The 17072-nt window shown below is 48.0% G+C and overlaps 1 protein-coding gene across 1 annotated transcript; it reads left to right on the top strand.

Annotated features, from left to right (window-relative positions):
• Positions 1-15518: 15518 nt before the first annotated feature.
• On the top strand, positions 15519-16403 carry F5891DRAFT_981032 (uncharacterized protein; the record flags this gene model as incomplete). Its single annotated transcript, XM_041377070.1, has 4 exons — positions 15519-15680; positions 16063-16232; positions 16257-16282; positions 16345-16403. 4 exons carry the CDS (start codon positions 15519-15521, stop codon positions 16401-16403), a joined length of 417 nt encoding a protein of 138 aa, XP_041225079.1.
• Between the last annotated feature and the right edge of the window lie 669 nt (positions 16404-17072).

Raw genomic sequence — 17072 nt, forward strand, 5'->3', positions numbered from 1 at the left:
GTACGCCAGGGCCCTGCGCCAGTTTGGGCAGGTCTTCATAATTCCATGAAGGGTGTGTTCAGCCTTAACCTTCTTCTTCTTGGGGAGGACCGGCCGCACAACTCCTGGCACTGAAGTCATGGCTGACGAGTCAATCCAGGTGGTCTGAAGGATCGACTCTAATTCGTCGATTAAATCATCAGCCTGAAGATATTGGTAGCCGAGAGGAAATTGCGCAAGATGGACGATAGTTAGAGGTTCGTCGACCCGGGCCACACCAAGCTACGACATTGTAGCATCATGAGAATGTGATACATTAGGAAGGCGGACGCAGACATACATAGTTGTAGACACCATGCAGCATCTTATCGTTGCCTGTTTTGCCTTTCACCCATGGCAAATTCAAGAATGGTGCGGCGATATCCGACAGCTGGTAGGACATCAGTAGGAACGCGTGATACAGTACAGATGGAACCTACCGCTAAAACATACACAGGTACCTCGTTGTTGGGTAGTAACTCGTATGCCGTATTATGGATCATCGGGGTTTCCAGATATGCGAAGAGAGACAATTGCTGCTTTAGCTGGGAGCAGGTAGTAAGTATGAATTATGCATAAAAATAAAATCCACCTACAGCGTCAAGAGCGAGTGGGGGGCACTGCGCCATCACATAGATGAGAGATGTGGTGTAAACAAATCAGTGAATACTTACGTATAGAGGTAAAACAATGGGCTGAGGGCCCAGCGCCAAGTACCCTGCAAGTTCAACAGTGGTTGCAGGGATACCCTGAAGGAACCGGTGAGTAAAGTTGTTGAGTGTTGTGAGAGAAGAAAACTTGCAGAGAACGGGAGGAACCCAGGAAGCATAGGGTTGAACAAACACGCATCAGCGTTGATCGTATTGTTCGCGTGATTATCGAAGGTAGACATTGCGTTTGCGATGAATTTTTAGAAAAGATATCAATACGATGCGTATTTAAGGCTGATTGAGAAATACGATTTGCGCACGGCCCCAGTGGATGTTCGACGCGATCATCCGAGAATGCCAAATTGCAATCGAAAAATTCCTGTAAAATTGAGTATAAACTAGACTATTAGAGCGATAACAAACACATAATTGGATTGGGCTGACATTAATATGCTTAGCACGTCACTTGGTCAGCGCGGTGTCTTGGAAGTAGCAGGGACTATTAGGTGTTACAAGAGCGTATTACATGTACATACCGTGTTAAGCTACATTGCTGGCACGAGGCTCAGATTAACGACTGGTCGTCGCAGTGCCATCGAGAAGTCTGGACCCTTATTACGTGCACCATTCAGGCGGTACAATAATACATTGTTGGCTGAACCATATAATTGCCCGTCTTCCACGCCAACGCAACGTGACTTTAAAATGTTAGTTCTCGTAATCTAATTCTAAGTCACTATCGTACATCTCGTGAAACTCAGATAACGATTCACTGCTAGAGCCGAACTGTTGCTCAGGCACCTCGACCTCGACTTCTGACTCGGAATCATCCTGCTCTTCGTCATCATCATGGCTTTCAACTTCTTCGCTATCTTCGAAATCTTGAAGATTATGCTCGAAGCTTGCGAGATACTCATCCTGAGACTGAGCTTGTGAGGTACAATGGTGCGAGTAAGTATGCCCAACTCCAAGACCGAAATGGAACCGCATCAACATATCGCGGTCTACAAACCTAAAATTATGAACTGAATGCAAGTCATGCGTGTAGCGGGAGCATTACTCACCGATTAATGTAGTATATGCGCCAATCATTCTTATCTCCTGCACACGCTGAGAGACCTGATCCGTCAGGCCGTCTCCTCTTGCGAGCAAAAGCAGGAATAATATGACAGCCCCTAAGGACATCGGTTGGATCCAGAAAGTCAAACGAGTGGTCGTGAGTCACAGACAGAAATCTAACACGATCCATAGTTGAGGAGTCCCAGGTGGAGACTTCATCTATGGGTTCGTACCACCGAACCCATAAAAACTCCATTCGAATCGGTGTATAGTCGACCATACCAACTCCGATAAAAATTACATTAGTATGATAAATACCCAGTACTTTGCCGTAAATATATCTGTGACCTTGAGGTCCCATATCGTTTTCGGCGCGGAGAACCATAATGTTGCAGTGGGAAGTCTTTGGGTTGATGACGTCTTGGGCTCGACGAACATCGTATGTAGTATAATTAAACCTAGCCGTGTTGTGACTATATATTCGGTCGTCCTTCAGGATGATCGAATTAGTATCTTGATCTGACTCTGCAATATTTCTTGATATCGTGGTGCGACGCAACAGATGAAGTTTCAGTTTCGACATGAAATTCTGCAGGAGGTGTAAGGGTGTTTACGTGGTCATAATATAATGAGACTGACCTTGACAGCTGGATCGCCTTCATGAAGGCGCAAGTAGGATCCTATATGAATAGGATGCTTTTGTGTTAGGCCTATATGGTGGTGGACGTCCGGGCATCTCGCTAACTCCGTGATTTCAATGTGGGGGCGATGAACGACCCTGTCACCCACGCGACGAATGCGAGTCTGCCGACGTTCGATCCGAGTCAACTGTCTCACAAATAATTTGCGATCGGTGCGGCGATAACTCGCCTTAGGTGACCGGTGTTCAAGTTCACCCTGGAGTAAATAGTTAGCTATGGTCAGGCAAATGACAACGAATGGACTGGTTCACTGCTGTACGAGTCAGACGTGCCATATCGCCGAATTGTGGACACGTAATCTCCTAAAGCATGGAATTTGTACGTTTGGAAGTTAAAAACTTTTGTGCGCTGCCCATAATTCAAAGCGTTTTGCTTGCCCTTGCGCACATCGTTTTGTTTCGATGCTTGCCTTGCGTGGCGTCACGTACGAGCCTCGACTTCCCGATGAAGTTCCCGGGTGGTGTAAGCGTCACAAACCTTGGCTTTAAATTCCCTGAACTGTTGACCAACTGCGGAAGTTACTAGGTCCATAATGTCAAGGGTCATATCGGAATGCATTCGAAGTTTAGCAAGCCCGTGCCAATGTGCCATTGTAAATAGCAGTTTGAGAATGATAGTGTTGTGTGGTTCTGGAAGGAGGCCGTCAAAGACAGGAATAGAACACTGCACTTCACATCAGATACTGCACTTCACCAACAACAGTAAGTTCATACCTGGAGCAAGTCCTCGAAATTGCGAGCTGCCATCCTCTTCATCTCTGAAGAGTTAGCAGAAAATTTTCGAATGGTCGCTTGGCCAAACGTTGGAGTTTGCCTGTATCTGATAGTAGGATTTAAACAAATGGAACGCCAGTACGATGACACATGCGCACCTGCGGTCTAATTCATGGATAAGAGATTTATCATGCGCCAAAATGATACGCAACAAGTGAGTAAAAAGGGACTTCCAGACGCCAATCTCAAACTCGTGTAAGAGATCGACCACAAGCGCCCGGAAAATATTGAACCCCAAAGGGCCAAGGCGATCTGAGAATGCGATCTGAAGAATGATTAGCCATGGTCTATTACAAAAATGATTCAGGCCTTACCGAAGTGGGCACCCATGAATGTGGTTTAAGGATACGCTCAACTGGTGCACTGCCGACCGCTAAGTTCTTCTCGTAAATCAATTTGCGTGCAGTGCCCACAATATTTTGTCTGCTCTCATCATTGCGAGCCAAAGTATCACGCTGTTGACGATCTTGAGGCCTACCCATATTCTGAATCCGATGTTTTGGTATTAAACATCGAGGACATGGACATCCTCCTAGGTTTCGAACTGTAGCTATAAGCACCCTGGATAAAAGATGTCAATAATATTCGATATCGTAGAAGAGTTTACTTACTTTTCTGGATAGTCCGCAGAGTAAGTGAAGATCCTCGGGTAGAATCTACGCTTGATGCCATCACAACAACAAACTACAATACTGTGCTCATATGCCTCAAGGAACTTGTCATCCAGTAAAATCTTCCACTGCTCGTGAAAAAATTCTCTATGGCAATGAGTTGCACAATCGCTGGACAACCCCTTTCCTCCTGTGAAGTCTTTGAATGAGTCCGGAAGCTGAGCGCGTAATGGTAAGCGTGATATACAGTGCGAAATTTGAGTCAAACGTACCGTCTCGAAGTACGCAATATGATTGCTCAGATTGCACGATGGCTTACAGCGTCGATACTTGGACTCGTTGCCAAAATACATATAGGTAGGCCACAGTTTTGCATTGCCGAACGACGTGAGTTGCGTGGCATCTGACCAAAACATGATGCCAGCTACCACTCGAGGCAAATCACAACCAGGCTCCCCGGGTGACTCCTGCAGCTCTGTGTGAGCTTCGTGAAAAATCGGCGATGTATACAAGTCGCCGTGTATGGCGACTTCTACGTCTAGATGTGGGGGAGTCCAACGCAGCTGATACGGCTCGTAATGAAACAGTTTATCGTCTCGAGGATTTGAGAGCTTCTCCCGCAAAACAGCCACCAGTGAACGGTGATATAGATGTGCAGCTTCATATGTCCGGGGCCCTGGTGTTTGCGTGGTGCGGGAAAAAGGTACTTCAATGGAGACCGGTGTTTTTTTCCATCCTGCGTCTTCGTCCTGCCATTCTGCCTTGTCTCCTTCGTCGTATTCATTCACCCCAAGCGTGGAGTTGATGTTCTTCCAACGCGTGGATATCACATCAGAAGCGCTGAAAGTACTGGCACTCATTATGTCCAATAATTTCGTGTAGTCTGCTTGAGACTTTTGAAGTCCCTGGTTCCAATACCAGTCGCCAAGCTGGAAGGAGGAACAATTGGGGTATGGATGATAGAGAGAATGGTTATTCGAAGCATGCGGTTCTTGGGGGGCTTCGGGAATAAATGAGAGGTCGGCTATAGTCATGTACTCTTCTGGATCGTGGGATGGGGGCATAGCGCAAAAGTATTGACGCACTAGCCCAAAGACATTTGGAGGAGTGCGGAAAACTGAGCGCGCTGGTACGCCTGGGCGATCTTCCGGAATGACGATACATCAAATAGATTGCGGAAGCAGAACACGGACTTCCGCAGGTACAGTAGGTGGGGGCTGAGGGAGCACATCCCTAAATCTCTGTGGCAACCGTCGGTTCTGACATCTGGGTCTCCACTGTGCCAAACTCATGTCCTCCATTTCATTATCCCCTCCTCCTCCTCCTCCGCCTCCTTCTTCTTCTTCTTCAAAGCTACGATCGCGAAGGACATCCACAGAATCCTGCAATGGGTTGTGCAGAGACACAGGCTCTTCAAGCTGTGAAGCTTCACCACCGAGAGTCTCATTGGCGTGACAAGCCGACAAGGCATTCGGAGCTCCAATGGCCACAGGTTGCTCATCAGGAGCGAGCGAGACACGCGGCCTTTTCTTTCGAGTGACGAAATCCTTGAAAGACGACAATGCCGATGAAAGGCGTTTTTTAGTTTGAGCGCATGAACACTGGTGTTGGCTATAGTGATTTTGAGTCGTAAATGCTTGCTTGCACACACAAGTGAAATCGGACACTGACATGAAGGACAGCCGCATGACTGAGGGAGTGAAGGAGTCCTAGTGAAAAGTATTGCTGATCGCGGTAGTATTTCATAACTATGGCCAGGATTCGATGGCTCTGCGATGAAACGGCCGGAAGGGGACAATATAGTTAAAGCCGCCATTATTGCGGCATATTGCCAGGAACTCGATGGCACCGGAATGACCGGCCTAAAAGGTGACCTATAAGGTGTTCAGCCATTATCCTTCTAACGCACTGAGATTGAAATGTCCGCACCTTCATCTCCAGGTTCTTCTTGTTCAATTTTGACGGACGTGGAATTCAAACCTGATCCTAATGTGGTGAGGATGTTGGTAACGATATTGATTGCTCGCCATGGTGTACTTCATTTCCATGGTCAGACGAAAGAACTGGCTACATTTCAATGGTAAGTTGTTTATCATACAAAAGCACGGCGTTAATACAGACGTACTTCAGGCCAAGCACTCAACATGGGTGGAAAGTCCACCCATCGCGGTGGGAAGCTTATCGTCGGGCGCATAAGTTTCGTTACCCCTGTTGCCTGTGCGCCATGGGTGGCAGATATGTTGAGGTAGCTGTATTTCAGCGCACTCGAGGGATATGCCGAGGGGAATACGTGGCTGAGTGCGCAACTAGCAAGTGCGGTTACTTATGTGAGCTGCCTTCCAAGCAAATTTCAAGGAACGCTGATCTATCATGCAGTAAATGTTGAGAAATTTTTCGGAAGAGCTTGTGTACCCACTGTGTACTATCCTTGGAGAGGTAAGTGTTTTACATTGCACACTTCCTTACGTGCTCATATGATCAGAGATCATTAACGGCCAGCTTAGTTCTATTCATGACGTCAATAACGCTAGTCATGGTGGGAAGAAGGCATCTTACAATCAAGAAGTCGCGATCCACGTGGAACAACCATTGGTAATTGACTTCTGATGTCATAGTCTGCAGAATCATATCTGCATATTGCTTGATATGCGCAAAGCACATTGTAACGTTTTTCACAGATTACTAGTTACTAACTACTGTATCGCGTGACTACAGGCAGTCAGTACATTCATTGCATACATTAAGTATTATTAGAGCAGCAGGATGAAGCGTACGAGTACTAGTTACAAATTTGACTAGGTACAAATTCGAAACATGGAAGTTGGAAAGAGGAAACAGTGTGAACCAAGTAGGGTTTATATAAGGAATGGCTATGAAAATCGAACTCCGCCGGCTATACCCGGAATTGCCGCAATAGATTCAAATTGCCCAAAGAGTGTTTAAATTATATAAGCAGCGTGCTAAGGAAAAACATACCAAAGATTAAAAATCAATTGTCAGGGTTCGAACTCACGTTTCGACAGCCAAACAATGCAGGCTCCGAAAACCACTACACTACAAGTGCATGCTGCAACAGTGTAATTATATATATATAATTACATCTAGCCTGAGTAGTCTCACTACCTATGTTTAGCAATGAGAGTGACCCGAGCAGGAGCGATGAGCTATCAATAGGCAAAGTTGGCATGGTTACAGGTAACCCATGCGGGTATGGGTATGGGTGCGGGTAGGGTCACTAGGTACCCGCGACCTGTCAAATCCAAAACGGGTAACGGGCCAGCAGAGCAGACTCAATTTGCAAACTCAAACTCAACAACTATACAGTACCTTCTAAACTCTAAAAATATGTACCAATAGAAAGCCATTGCCATAAGACTCGAGCTGGCACTCAGCTCATATTCAGTCATTTCACGCATCACATCAAATGCCTGTTGCACAATATTCACTTCAACCGATGCAACCCAATGCATATCCACCAAACTTGACTCGGACACTTTGACTAATGGCCCGGGAGCCAACATTTTGGCTGCATCAGACCCGATATTTTCCCGTGCACTTGTCCTATCCGTGTCCTGTCTTGTATTGCTAGCCCCACTAGTAGGTGCGCAGTTGATTATTTCACACATTACTCATGTCATAGCCAGCACTATTACATGTGTTCCCATAGTCTGCAGCACCTTGTGTTTATTTACATGTATATTGGACCCAGAAACTTTAATTAGTGAAAACATTGTCAATGTGGTCCATCGCAGGGATGACCATGGCGAGGGTTTGGTGTCCCATGTGAAAAGTACAGTGTTGCATCCTTGAGGATCTGTGATTATGTCACCTGGATAGCCCGTTTGGGACCTCTATCTGCTGTACTGTAGGCTATATAACCTAGTACTAGCTGGCACAGTGTAGTATCCCGCCTTATCCCACCCCATGCTTGATTCTGGCAGTTCCCGCAAATTGCCCGTCTTGGTTATAGTAGTGGTTGATCTGGCAGGTTCTCACGCCTCCAACCCCCTGCACTGCTGCACACCGCATGGTGCTGCCGTCCCCTCTGTAGCTCAGCAGCCATCACCCAGGCCATCACTGCCCTCTACAATGTCTGCTTCACCCCAAAACCCAGCGCCGAGGTGGTCTGTGCACCCCCAGCATGCTGCCTGCACCAACCTGCCTCCCACCTTATCATCCTTGCCCACCACTGCCCTCTACAATGCCTGCCCCAGCGCTCAGGTGGTCTGTGTGCCCCCGGCATGCTATCTGCACCAACCTGCCTCCCAATTTATTATCCTTGCTGTCTGCAACCATATTCTACAATGCCCAACCCCGCCTGGTCTCAGCTACTCACCTACACCCACTCATCACAGTTGGGGATCACACTATTCATATTCTGGATATCTCTGAGTCAGCTACTTAGCTACTTGCCTACACCCACAGAGTCGTTGCTTGGGGATCGCACTATTCATATTCCAGACATCCCAGCTATCCACCCGCGCCCACAGAGCTGCCAACCACCCCACCGGGCTGACTCCTCATGTCTCGCACAGGGGGTAATTCTAAAATCAAGGGCCTTTCAAAATCTATCATCTTACATGTAGGGAACTGTGCGGGTACGGGTAACCTGCACGGGTCATGGGTACAAGTACCGCTGGGGTACGGGTATGTGTCTGAGGTCATGATACCCCTACCCCTACCCGTACCCGCGCTGCAGGTATCAGTCACAATGGGTGCCAAATGGATGCCAAACAGGTGCTAGTAAAATTCAACTATGTAAATACGAAACTATACAGCTGCCAACTGTCAAACTCTAAAGACAAATATAAAATTGTACCACGCCGCCCGCGAACCTTTGTCACCCACCAGTGCTGCCCATCATGCAGCTCAGCTTTGCAGCCATGGCGAAACACGTCATCAAAATGACCGGAAAGGCGAGAGCCGCTGTAGAGACTCGTGCATCTCATAGTGTGATATGGCGCTTTACACTAGGGAGTATACAGCACCAACTCGCAGCATCACTCTGTGTACCATCCACAGTGATTCCTATATGACGCGCAGCTTTCCCGCGCAACGCGCGCCATGCGCGCACCATTCCCGCGCTTCGCGATGTATACGCGCGCGCGCGTTCCCGCGCTTGCGCACCCTATGGCGCCAGCCATCCAGAAGCATCCATCCACTGTCCACCAAGCTCCCTACGCTTCGGCTCCGCTTGACCGCGCTTAGGCGCGCTATATAAGCGCCAGCAGTACATACTATTACAGAACCTTACTTTTTCCCTTTAACTTACTAGTTATCACCCACTATTTACTTAGCAGTACATAGTAGAACTCCATTTTGTCTACACTTTGCATCTCTCTTTTCTTATATTGCATCATATTATCACTTAAGCTTAGTCTCTCTTATTACCGCTTACGCGCGCGCGCTTTCCCGCGCCTTCGTACCTTGCGCGCACCTGCGCTTTCTCGCGCTTCGCGTTGCCGCGCATACCTCTAGATCTTTGCTGTACTCACCTCCCCTTTAGGGTCGAACGCACTTGTCTCCTCAAGCAACGCAGACTAGGCAACGCGCGACCTATCAACATTTATAGATACTGCCAGGAGCATCATTTGTTCCTAGTAGTATTGTTGTTTCTACAACTGGAGCCCACCGCGAGGGGAGCAGTCAGCAAGATCTAGTTTTGCGCATCTTCGCACTTCACGCTATTTAACACATAAAGGTCAATCTCTTTACATATTCCAAAGCTAACCAATTTTTAGTTACGCATTTTCGCGCCTTCCGCGCGCGCTTTCCCACGCCTCTGCGCCTCACGCGCGCACCTGTGATACGCCTCGCGCGCGCCTGCGCGTTTTCACGCTGCAATGCCTTATAGAATGCCCATCCGCGGCACAGCAAATGCGCCCAAGTTCGATGGCACTACAGACAACCTTGCCGAGTTTATTGACACCTATGAGCAGCTTGCTGATGAAGCAGGACTCCAAGGACTCGACCGCATCAAAGGTATCATCCGCTACCTTGCGCGCGATGATCGAGAACTATGGGGAGGCATGCCAGAAGCGGCAGTAGATAATTACAGCGCCTTTTTAGATGAGGTGAAGGTAATGTATCCTGGATGGGATGGTAAAAGACGCTACACGCTTGCGGACTTGCGCGCCATCGCGCGCGAATACGCTAACAAACCAATGCCTTCTTGCACAGAACTCAGCAATTACCTGCGCGCATTCAGGAAGGTTATGCAGCCACTCATGGACGAAGACTGTATTGGAAAGGCCGAACGCGACCGCTTATTCATGGAAGGAATCCCTAGCGATGCTCAGGCGCAAATCCGCTTGCGCCTTATGATCAAGTTCCCTGACCACCACCCATACGACCCATATCCATTTATGGACGTCTTTGCAGCTGCGCAGTTCCTATTATCTGGGCGCGCTTTTCCCGCGCCAAGCGCACCAGTAAGCGCACCAATTAGCGCGCCCACTATAGCGCCAAACATGCCAGTTAGCGCACCAGTGGCTAAGTGCCAAGATCGCTATCAAGCGAGTCGTGCAACACAGGATACGACCATTAGCGCTAATGCGACAGCTGGACTCTTCTATCGCGCACCCTCGGAAGTTGCACTTAACAAAAGGCCACCAGTTCCAATTCTCGTGCCTCGCACGCGCGCCTTTCCCGCGCCTTCGCGCGATTCACGCGCACCTCAACCATCAACTGCACCAGCATGCAAAGCCATACCAGAACGCACCACTTTAGATCACGAACTCGAGCGCGCGCTTGCTAAGCGCAACCAGAAGCGCACCGCAGGCGCCTCTTCACCATCATCCTCAGCAGCACCATCTCCTTCACAATCCGCATCATCACCATCACCATCAATTGCGCCAGAAGTCAGGGATGACTCTAAACATCTATTGCACACTAACGCGCCAGTTGAAACACGCGCGCCTATCGCTATCGCATCGCGCGCGCCCATCGCTATCATATCGCCAGAAGTCAGGGATGACTCTAATCATCTATTGCACACTAACGCGCCATCGCTCGAATCGCGCGCGCCTATCGCTATCGCATTGCGCACGCCTACCGCTATCGAATCACCAGTAGTCAGGGATGACTCTAATCATCTATTGCACACTAATGCACCGCTAGAAACACGCTCACCCTTCGCTATCGCATCGCTTAAGGAAGAAACCTCGCCAATCGCACCATCACCATCACTGCTCGCATCATTAGAGGTCAGGGATGACCCTAAACATCTATTGCACCTTAGCGCGCCTATAGAGGAGCCTCCTACCGCATCAGAGGCTCAAGTTGCACCTTGCATCAACCAGAGTTTGCCTCTGGTAACTCCAATTGTCACTAACGATTGCGCGCATGTCGCGCTTTTTGCTTCCAGTGACTATCGCGCACCGGTAAAGCATCCGTGCATCACGCCATCTAACCACCAAGCAGAGCATGTCTCAGGCGACCCTGGCGCGACTCAGGCGCACCATATTGCGCCTGAGGACGCGCAATGCGCGCGCCTAGAGGCACGGTATATTTTTCCTCATCTTGTTTCGCATTTTTTGTCTTTTTCATGTTTGAAGCTCTTAAGGAGCTATATGACGCTTCCAAACACTGTAATTTCATTTTCGCACCACCCCTTGTTCACGCGCCATGATCGCGCGCATCACGCAATATGTGCGCGCATTCCTGCGCCTCGTGCTTTCATAATTTTAGCAGAGTTTTCATGCTACCGCATTTCTATCGCTTCTCCCCTTCTAAATCGCATTTCTATCATTCAACACAAGGTATATTCCAATCAGACATCCAGGCGCGACATAGGCGCGCGCCTGACACATACATATGCGCCTAACCCCCCTATCATCACCTTTAACTTCGCACTTCGCACATTTATTCGCATTCTTCGCACTTTTGCTTACCATGTCAATTTCATTCCTGTGCGCCTTGATGCGCACTATTCTCCTTCACCTATGCGCCTATTGCGCCTTGATATACCACCCTTACAGCCCATTGGCGCAACATTTGCGCCTAATACTTCACTATATACATTTCTCACTAACACATTTACAGAGAAGTGGCCGTTCCTCGCGTGTTCGGCCAATATAATCAAATTCGCGCGAAATCGCACCAAGGCGCGCGCATCCTATCAGCTTGTAGGGTGCCCCTACACCCCTTGCAGCGCCTTCCATTGGCGCGCCTTCAACCTGCAGCGCGTTGTGCAGGAATTCATTCTGCCAGTCACAAGCCCACCCAAGCACGCCAGCCTCACACATTCCAACCCTACCTTGGGTAACGCGTTAGCTCGCAAGAGACGCGAAGTGCGCTATTACGCGCACTCGCACGCGCTCAAGGAGGAGGATCAAGCGCCTCAGCTGCGCATCAAAGAACAACGTATACCATCGCTGTTTCATAGGATACCATTCGTTTTACCCTGGGTTTCGTCCAGCGCTCTTTCATTTTATTTTCTCTCATTATAACGCCATCCAAAGAACTAATAACTTACTGATATATATGCACATAGGAGTCGCCAAAAACAAGAAAACAACCTTAGATTGTGCCCGCGTAGCTCAATAGTATTATTTTCTCTTCGCACGCATGATGCGGCACCATGCCCTTTTTACCTTAGAACGCGCACATATGCGCGCAGTCTTCCCACGCTCACGCGCACATACGCGCGCAATATTCACGCGCCCATACGCCTCGCGCGCGCACACATGCGCGCTTCCTGCGCCTCGCTCATAGGAAGGTGTAGATGTCGACAGCCGCACGAAGAAGACAAGTCGGATAGGACATCCGCAAAGTTTACCATTTTTTCCTTCACATTTTCACATATAGTTTTACTCACACTGTTCAAACCTTACCACCTAATATTTAGCGCGCCTAGCAGGACTTGGTTTGGACTTGGATTGGATCGCTCTTGGACCGCACCACTTCGCATCATACGCACAATACAACACATGCGACACTCACGCGCTTTCTCGCGCCTTGCGCGCGCGCACTTTCTCGCGCTTTATGCCATATGCGCGCCACATCCATATCACTCTCACATCATCGCCTCACACCCAGGGAACACTATTCACACCAGAGTCACCCTTGCAATTTGCCATGCTACGCTTCATTCCCGCGCCTTCACGCATAGCGCGCGCACATTCTCGCGCCTTGCGCGTACCATGCGCGCAACTTCCCACGCTTCACGCACATCCACGCAATAATTCCTGCACTTGCGCATTCATCGCCCAACGACCCAAGCATCATACAGGCATCGCGCACACATACTATCACGCAAAATCCTCACCATGCGCGCGCTGAGTGGGGACACTCAGAATTTAAGTCCCTGGGAGATGTAGAGACTCGTGCATCTCATAGTGTGATATGGCGCTTTACACTAGGGAGTATACAGCACCAACTCGCAGCATCACTCTGTGTACCATCCACAGTGATTCCTATATGACGCGCAGCTTTCCCGCGCAACGCGCGCCATGCGCGCACCATTCCCGCGCTTCACGATGTATACGCGCGCACGCGTTCCCGCGCTTGCGCGCCCTATAGCGCCAGCCATCCAGATGCATCCATCCACTGTCCACCAAGCTCCCTAGTACGTATATTTCCATTTCCTTTATTAGCATAGTTCCACCTTTATTTTTATCATAGTTTCTCACTCATATATATTTTTACATACCTACTCGGTAGCGCTTCGGCTCCGCATGAGCGCGCTTAGGCGCGCTATATAAGCGCCAGCAGTACATACTATTATTTACCTTACTTTTCACCCAACTTTACCTAGTACTTACTACTTAGAAAGTCGCAGTAGAAATCTATTCATTAGCACAACACATCTCACATCCTTTATCTTGCTTATATCTTCACATAAGTTTAGTCTCTCTTATTTCCGCTTACACACGCGCGCTTTCCCGCGCTTCGCGCTAATACGCGCGCGCGTTCCCGCGCCTTTGCGCCTTGCGCGCTCCTGCGCTTTCTCGCGCTTCGCTTAAGCGCACACTTCTAGATCCTTGCTGCACTCACTTCCCCTATAGGGTCGAACGCACTTGCTTCTCAAGTAACGCAGACTAGGCAGCGCGCGACCTTACAACTTTTACAGATACAGTCAGGAGCTTCTTTTGTTCCTCATTGTATTGTTGTTTCTACACCGCTCTAGAAGAAAAGAGTTTAAAAATGTCATCAAAGAAGCGGAAAAACGATGGTGGTGGAGATAGCGCAAACACACACCTTAAGAAGGCAAAAACAAACCTCCAGGCTGGTAGTACTTTCACCGGCAGTGTAGGGTCTGCAGATGAAGATGAGCTGGTCAACAAAAACAGCTTTGTCACAGCTTCACGGACAGCATCCGTGTCTCCATGTCCAGACTCAGTCTCGAGTTGGCGTGCCCTGGTGCGCACCAAGGAGGAAGAGAACATAATGAACGAAGACAAAACTGAGACCGGTAGCACCATATCACAGGCTGAGGTGGAAGCCGACAAGACTGCAGAAGATGAGCTTTGTATGTGCAGAAGCCTTGATGTAAACATTACATTAATTGAGTACCAAACAGCACACTTAATGAAGGACGGACTGGAACTCACCAGTCTAGTACGCGTTCTTCAATCCGATTCCACAGATTACGGAACTTGATGGGCACCGTGCCCATAACTTCAAGTGCCAAGCCAGGAATTGCAAGACCAAAGTGTGATGATACCTTGACAAAGGTGATGCATGCTCCACCGGTAACATGCTGAAGCATGTGTGTTTGTGCTGGGGCGAAGAAGTGTTGAAAGCTGCAGATGAGGCCAAGGATGCCAACGAGGTGCGCCAAAAAATAGTTGGTAGTTTCCTGCAAAATGGAACAATCACTGCGTCATTCGAACGTAAGGGTAAAGGGAAAGTTACATACTCGCACCGTCAACATACACATGCAGAAACACAGTACAAACAAAGTCTTATCTGCCAAGTCTTGGACTGAAACATCTGCCTTCAGGGCCAAAATAGTGAGCTGGGTGTCTGAGAGCCTGCGTCCATTTGATATCGTCTTGAAGGACTGTGCATTTCAGTTGCTGATGAAGACAGGGAGACCGGAATATTACATACCTTCTGCCTCCACTGTTTCACGTGATGTGCGACAAGTATTTGTGCGAACTCGACAGCGTGTTGCTACAATGTTACAGGTAAGTATTTATCATTAATAAAAAATGAATATTCAAAACACACCAGGAATATGACAGTAAAATAAACTTTACTACTGATGGTTGGTCATCACCCAACCATCGTGCATTGGTCGCATTTTCAGTGCACTTCGAGCATGAGGGGGAACCACTAAGCATCCTGTTAGATGTTGTTGAAGTGGGGAAGGTAAAAAAAACTCACCTATATAGATATATACGAGCTGAGAGCTTCAGAGTTGCATACCAGTGAGGAGCTCGCGGAGGCGTTTGCAAAAGTGCTAGAAGAATTCAGTATATCAGAAAAGGTATTGATCCAAAAAAAAATTGAACAAACTTACATGCCAGTAAAACCGCATTGCACAGATCCTGAGCGTCACTTGTGATAATGCATTCAACAATGATGCAATTATTCGTGAACTGAGCAGTAAGGTACTGGAATTCGGCAGACCAACCACTCACACTAGGTGTTTCAAACCTCCACACTGTAAACCTGGTGGCCAAATTGTTGATCTGGGAATTCGATGTGAAGAAAGGAGAGGCTGACCAAGCATTGGCACATAGTACTGACAGTACTGACATGGAGCTGGAAGAACTTAGTGCAGATATGGAAGAGGACACAGGGACGACGGATGAGGTAGATAATGATGATGGCTTTGTTGACGAGGTCGAGTTGTTGGACAAGAAAGAGCGGGCCGCACTAAACAAAGAGATAAGACCAGTCAAATTAGCACTTGTCAAAGTAAGTGCACGCAACAAAAGAGACTCACTATTGAACACAATTGCTCCAGGTGCGCAAGCTCGCATACAAGACCATACATTCGACTACTATCATCCTTCCCGCATGGCATGCCATCCTCAAGGACTTGTCGGAACCCCAAACCCTCATGCCACGCGATGTGGCCACACAGTGGAATTCGACATTTGATATGTTGGACTACGCACTTGAACATCATGAGGCCGTAGATACCGTTATGCAACAGCGAGACCTGGGTTTACGGAAGTATGAGTTGAAGGATAATGAGTGGGAAATACTACAGCAATTGCGTGATATACTAAAGGTTTGCACTCTTTGTTTGACGCTTTGGCACATATGCTTATGTTATATTGTTTGCTCTTGTTAGATTCTAAAGGACGCTACACTTTACTTCTCGCGTGCAACACCTACTAACCTTGCGACAGTGATACCAGCAATGGATCACGTCGACAAGATGCTCATGTCCTATTCGTGCAACAAGAAATATCTGCCTTCAATTCATTCAGCAGTTCAGCTCACAAAAAAGACACTCAACCGGTACTAGTATCAGCTCACAGACAGGTCTCACACATATCGGATCTCCATGGGTAAGTTCTATTCAATCTAGGTTTTTTCTAGTTTCTACTGACGGTTAATATTATTATACTAGTATTACATCCCCAACACAAGCTATTATACTTCAAGGCAGCAGACTGGGAAGACAACTAAATCCAAACTGCGGAGCAACTTGTGCGCAAGGAATTCGAACGTTCATACCTGTCCCTTGATGCCGACTCTGATTTGGGGTGTGAGGTGGATGTCTTGGAGTCAAATGGTAATATATTGATGGTATTTTTCTTTTTTGCTTTTTAATTAGCATTTGTACTGACTCAATCTTAGAGCAACAACATTTTTGACAACCTCCCCGCACTTGCAGTCCCCAAACCTACTAACTTGGGCTCCAAACTCGACCGTTACCTTAGTACGGATGTGGAACATGTCACCAACCCTATCACTTGGTGGCAAGAACTTCGCAAATCATTCCCCCACCTGTCACGCATGGCCATTGATTATCTAACTATCCCTGGTATGTGGCATTATTATGTTTAATTCATTGTAAGCTTACATTGCCTATAGCTACTTCTGTAGATGTTGAACGTCTCTTCAGTCGCGGGTGTCTTGTCCTGTCACATGTCAGAAATCATTTATCGGTGCAATCGACATGTGCGCTGCTTTGTGTCGGCTTATGGAACGAGTTAGGCCTGGTAAAATCTGAGGATATCATTCACGTGTCTAAGCTCCCAGATGTTGTTGGTGAAGAGGAAGCAATGGATGAGGGTTGGGACAGAATCCAAGTAGATTAGTATTACATTTGTCGTTACAATTCATTACAATGCT

Source organism: Suillus fuscotomentosus (genome assembly GCF_016647785.1).
Source record: "Suillus fuscotomentosus strain FC203 chromosome Unknown F5891scaffold_32, whole genome shotgun sequence".
Classification (NCBI taxonomy): Eukaryota; Fungi; Basidiomycota; class Agaricomycetes; order Boletales; family Suillaceae; genus Suillus; species Suillus fuscotomentosus.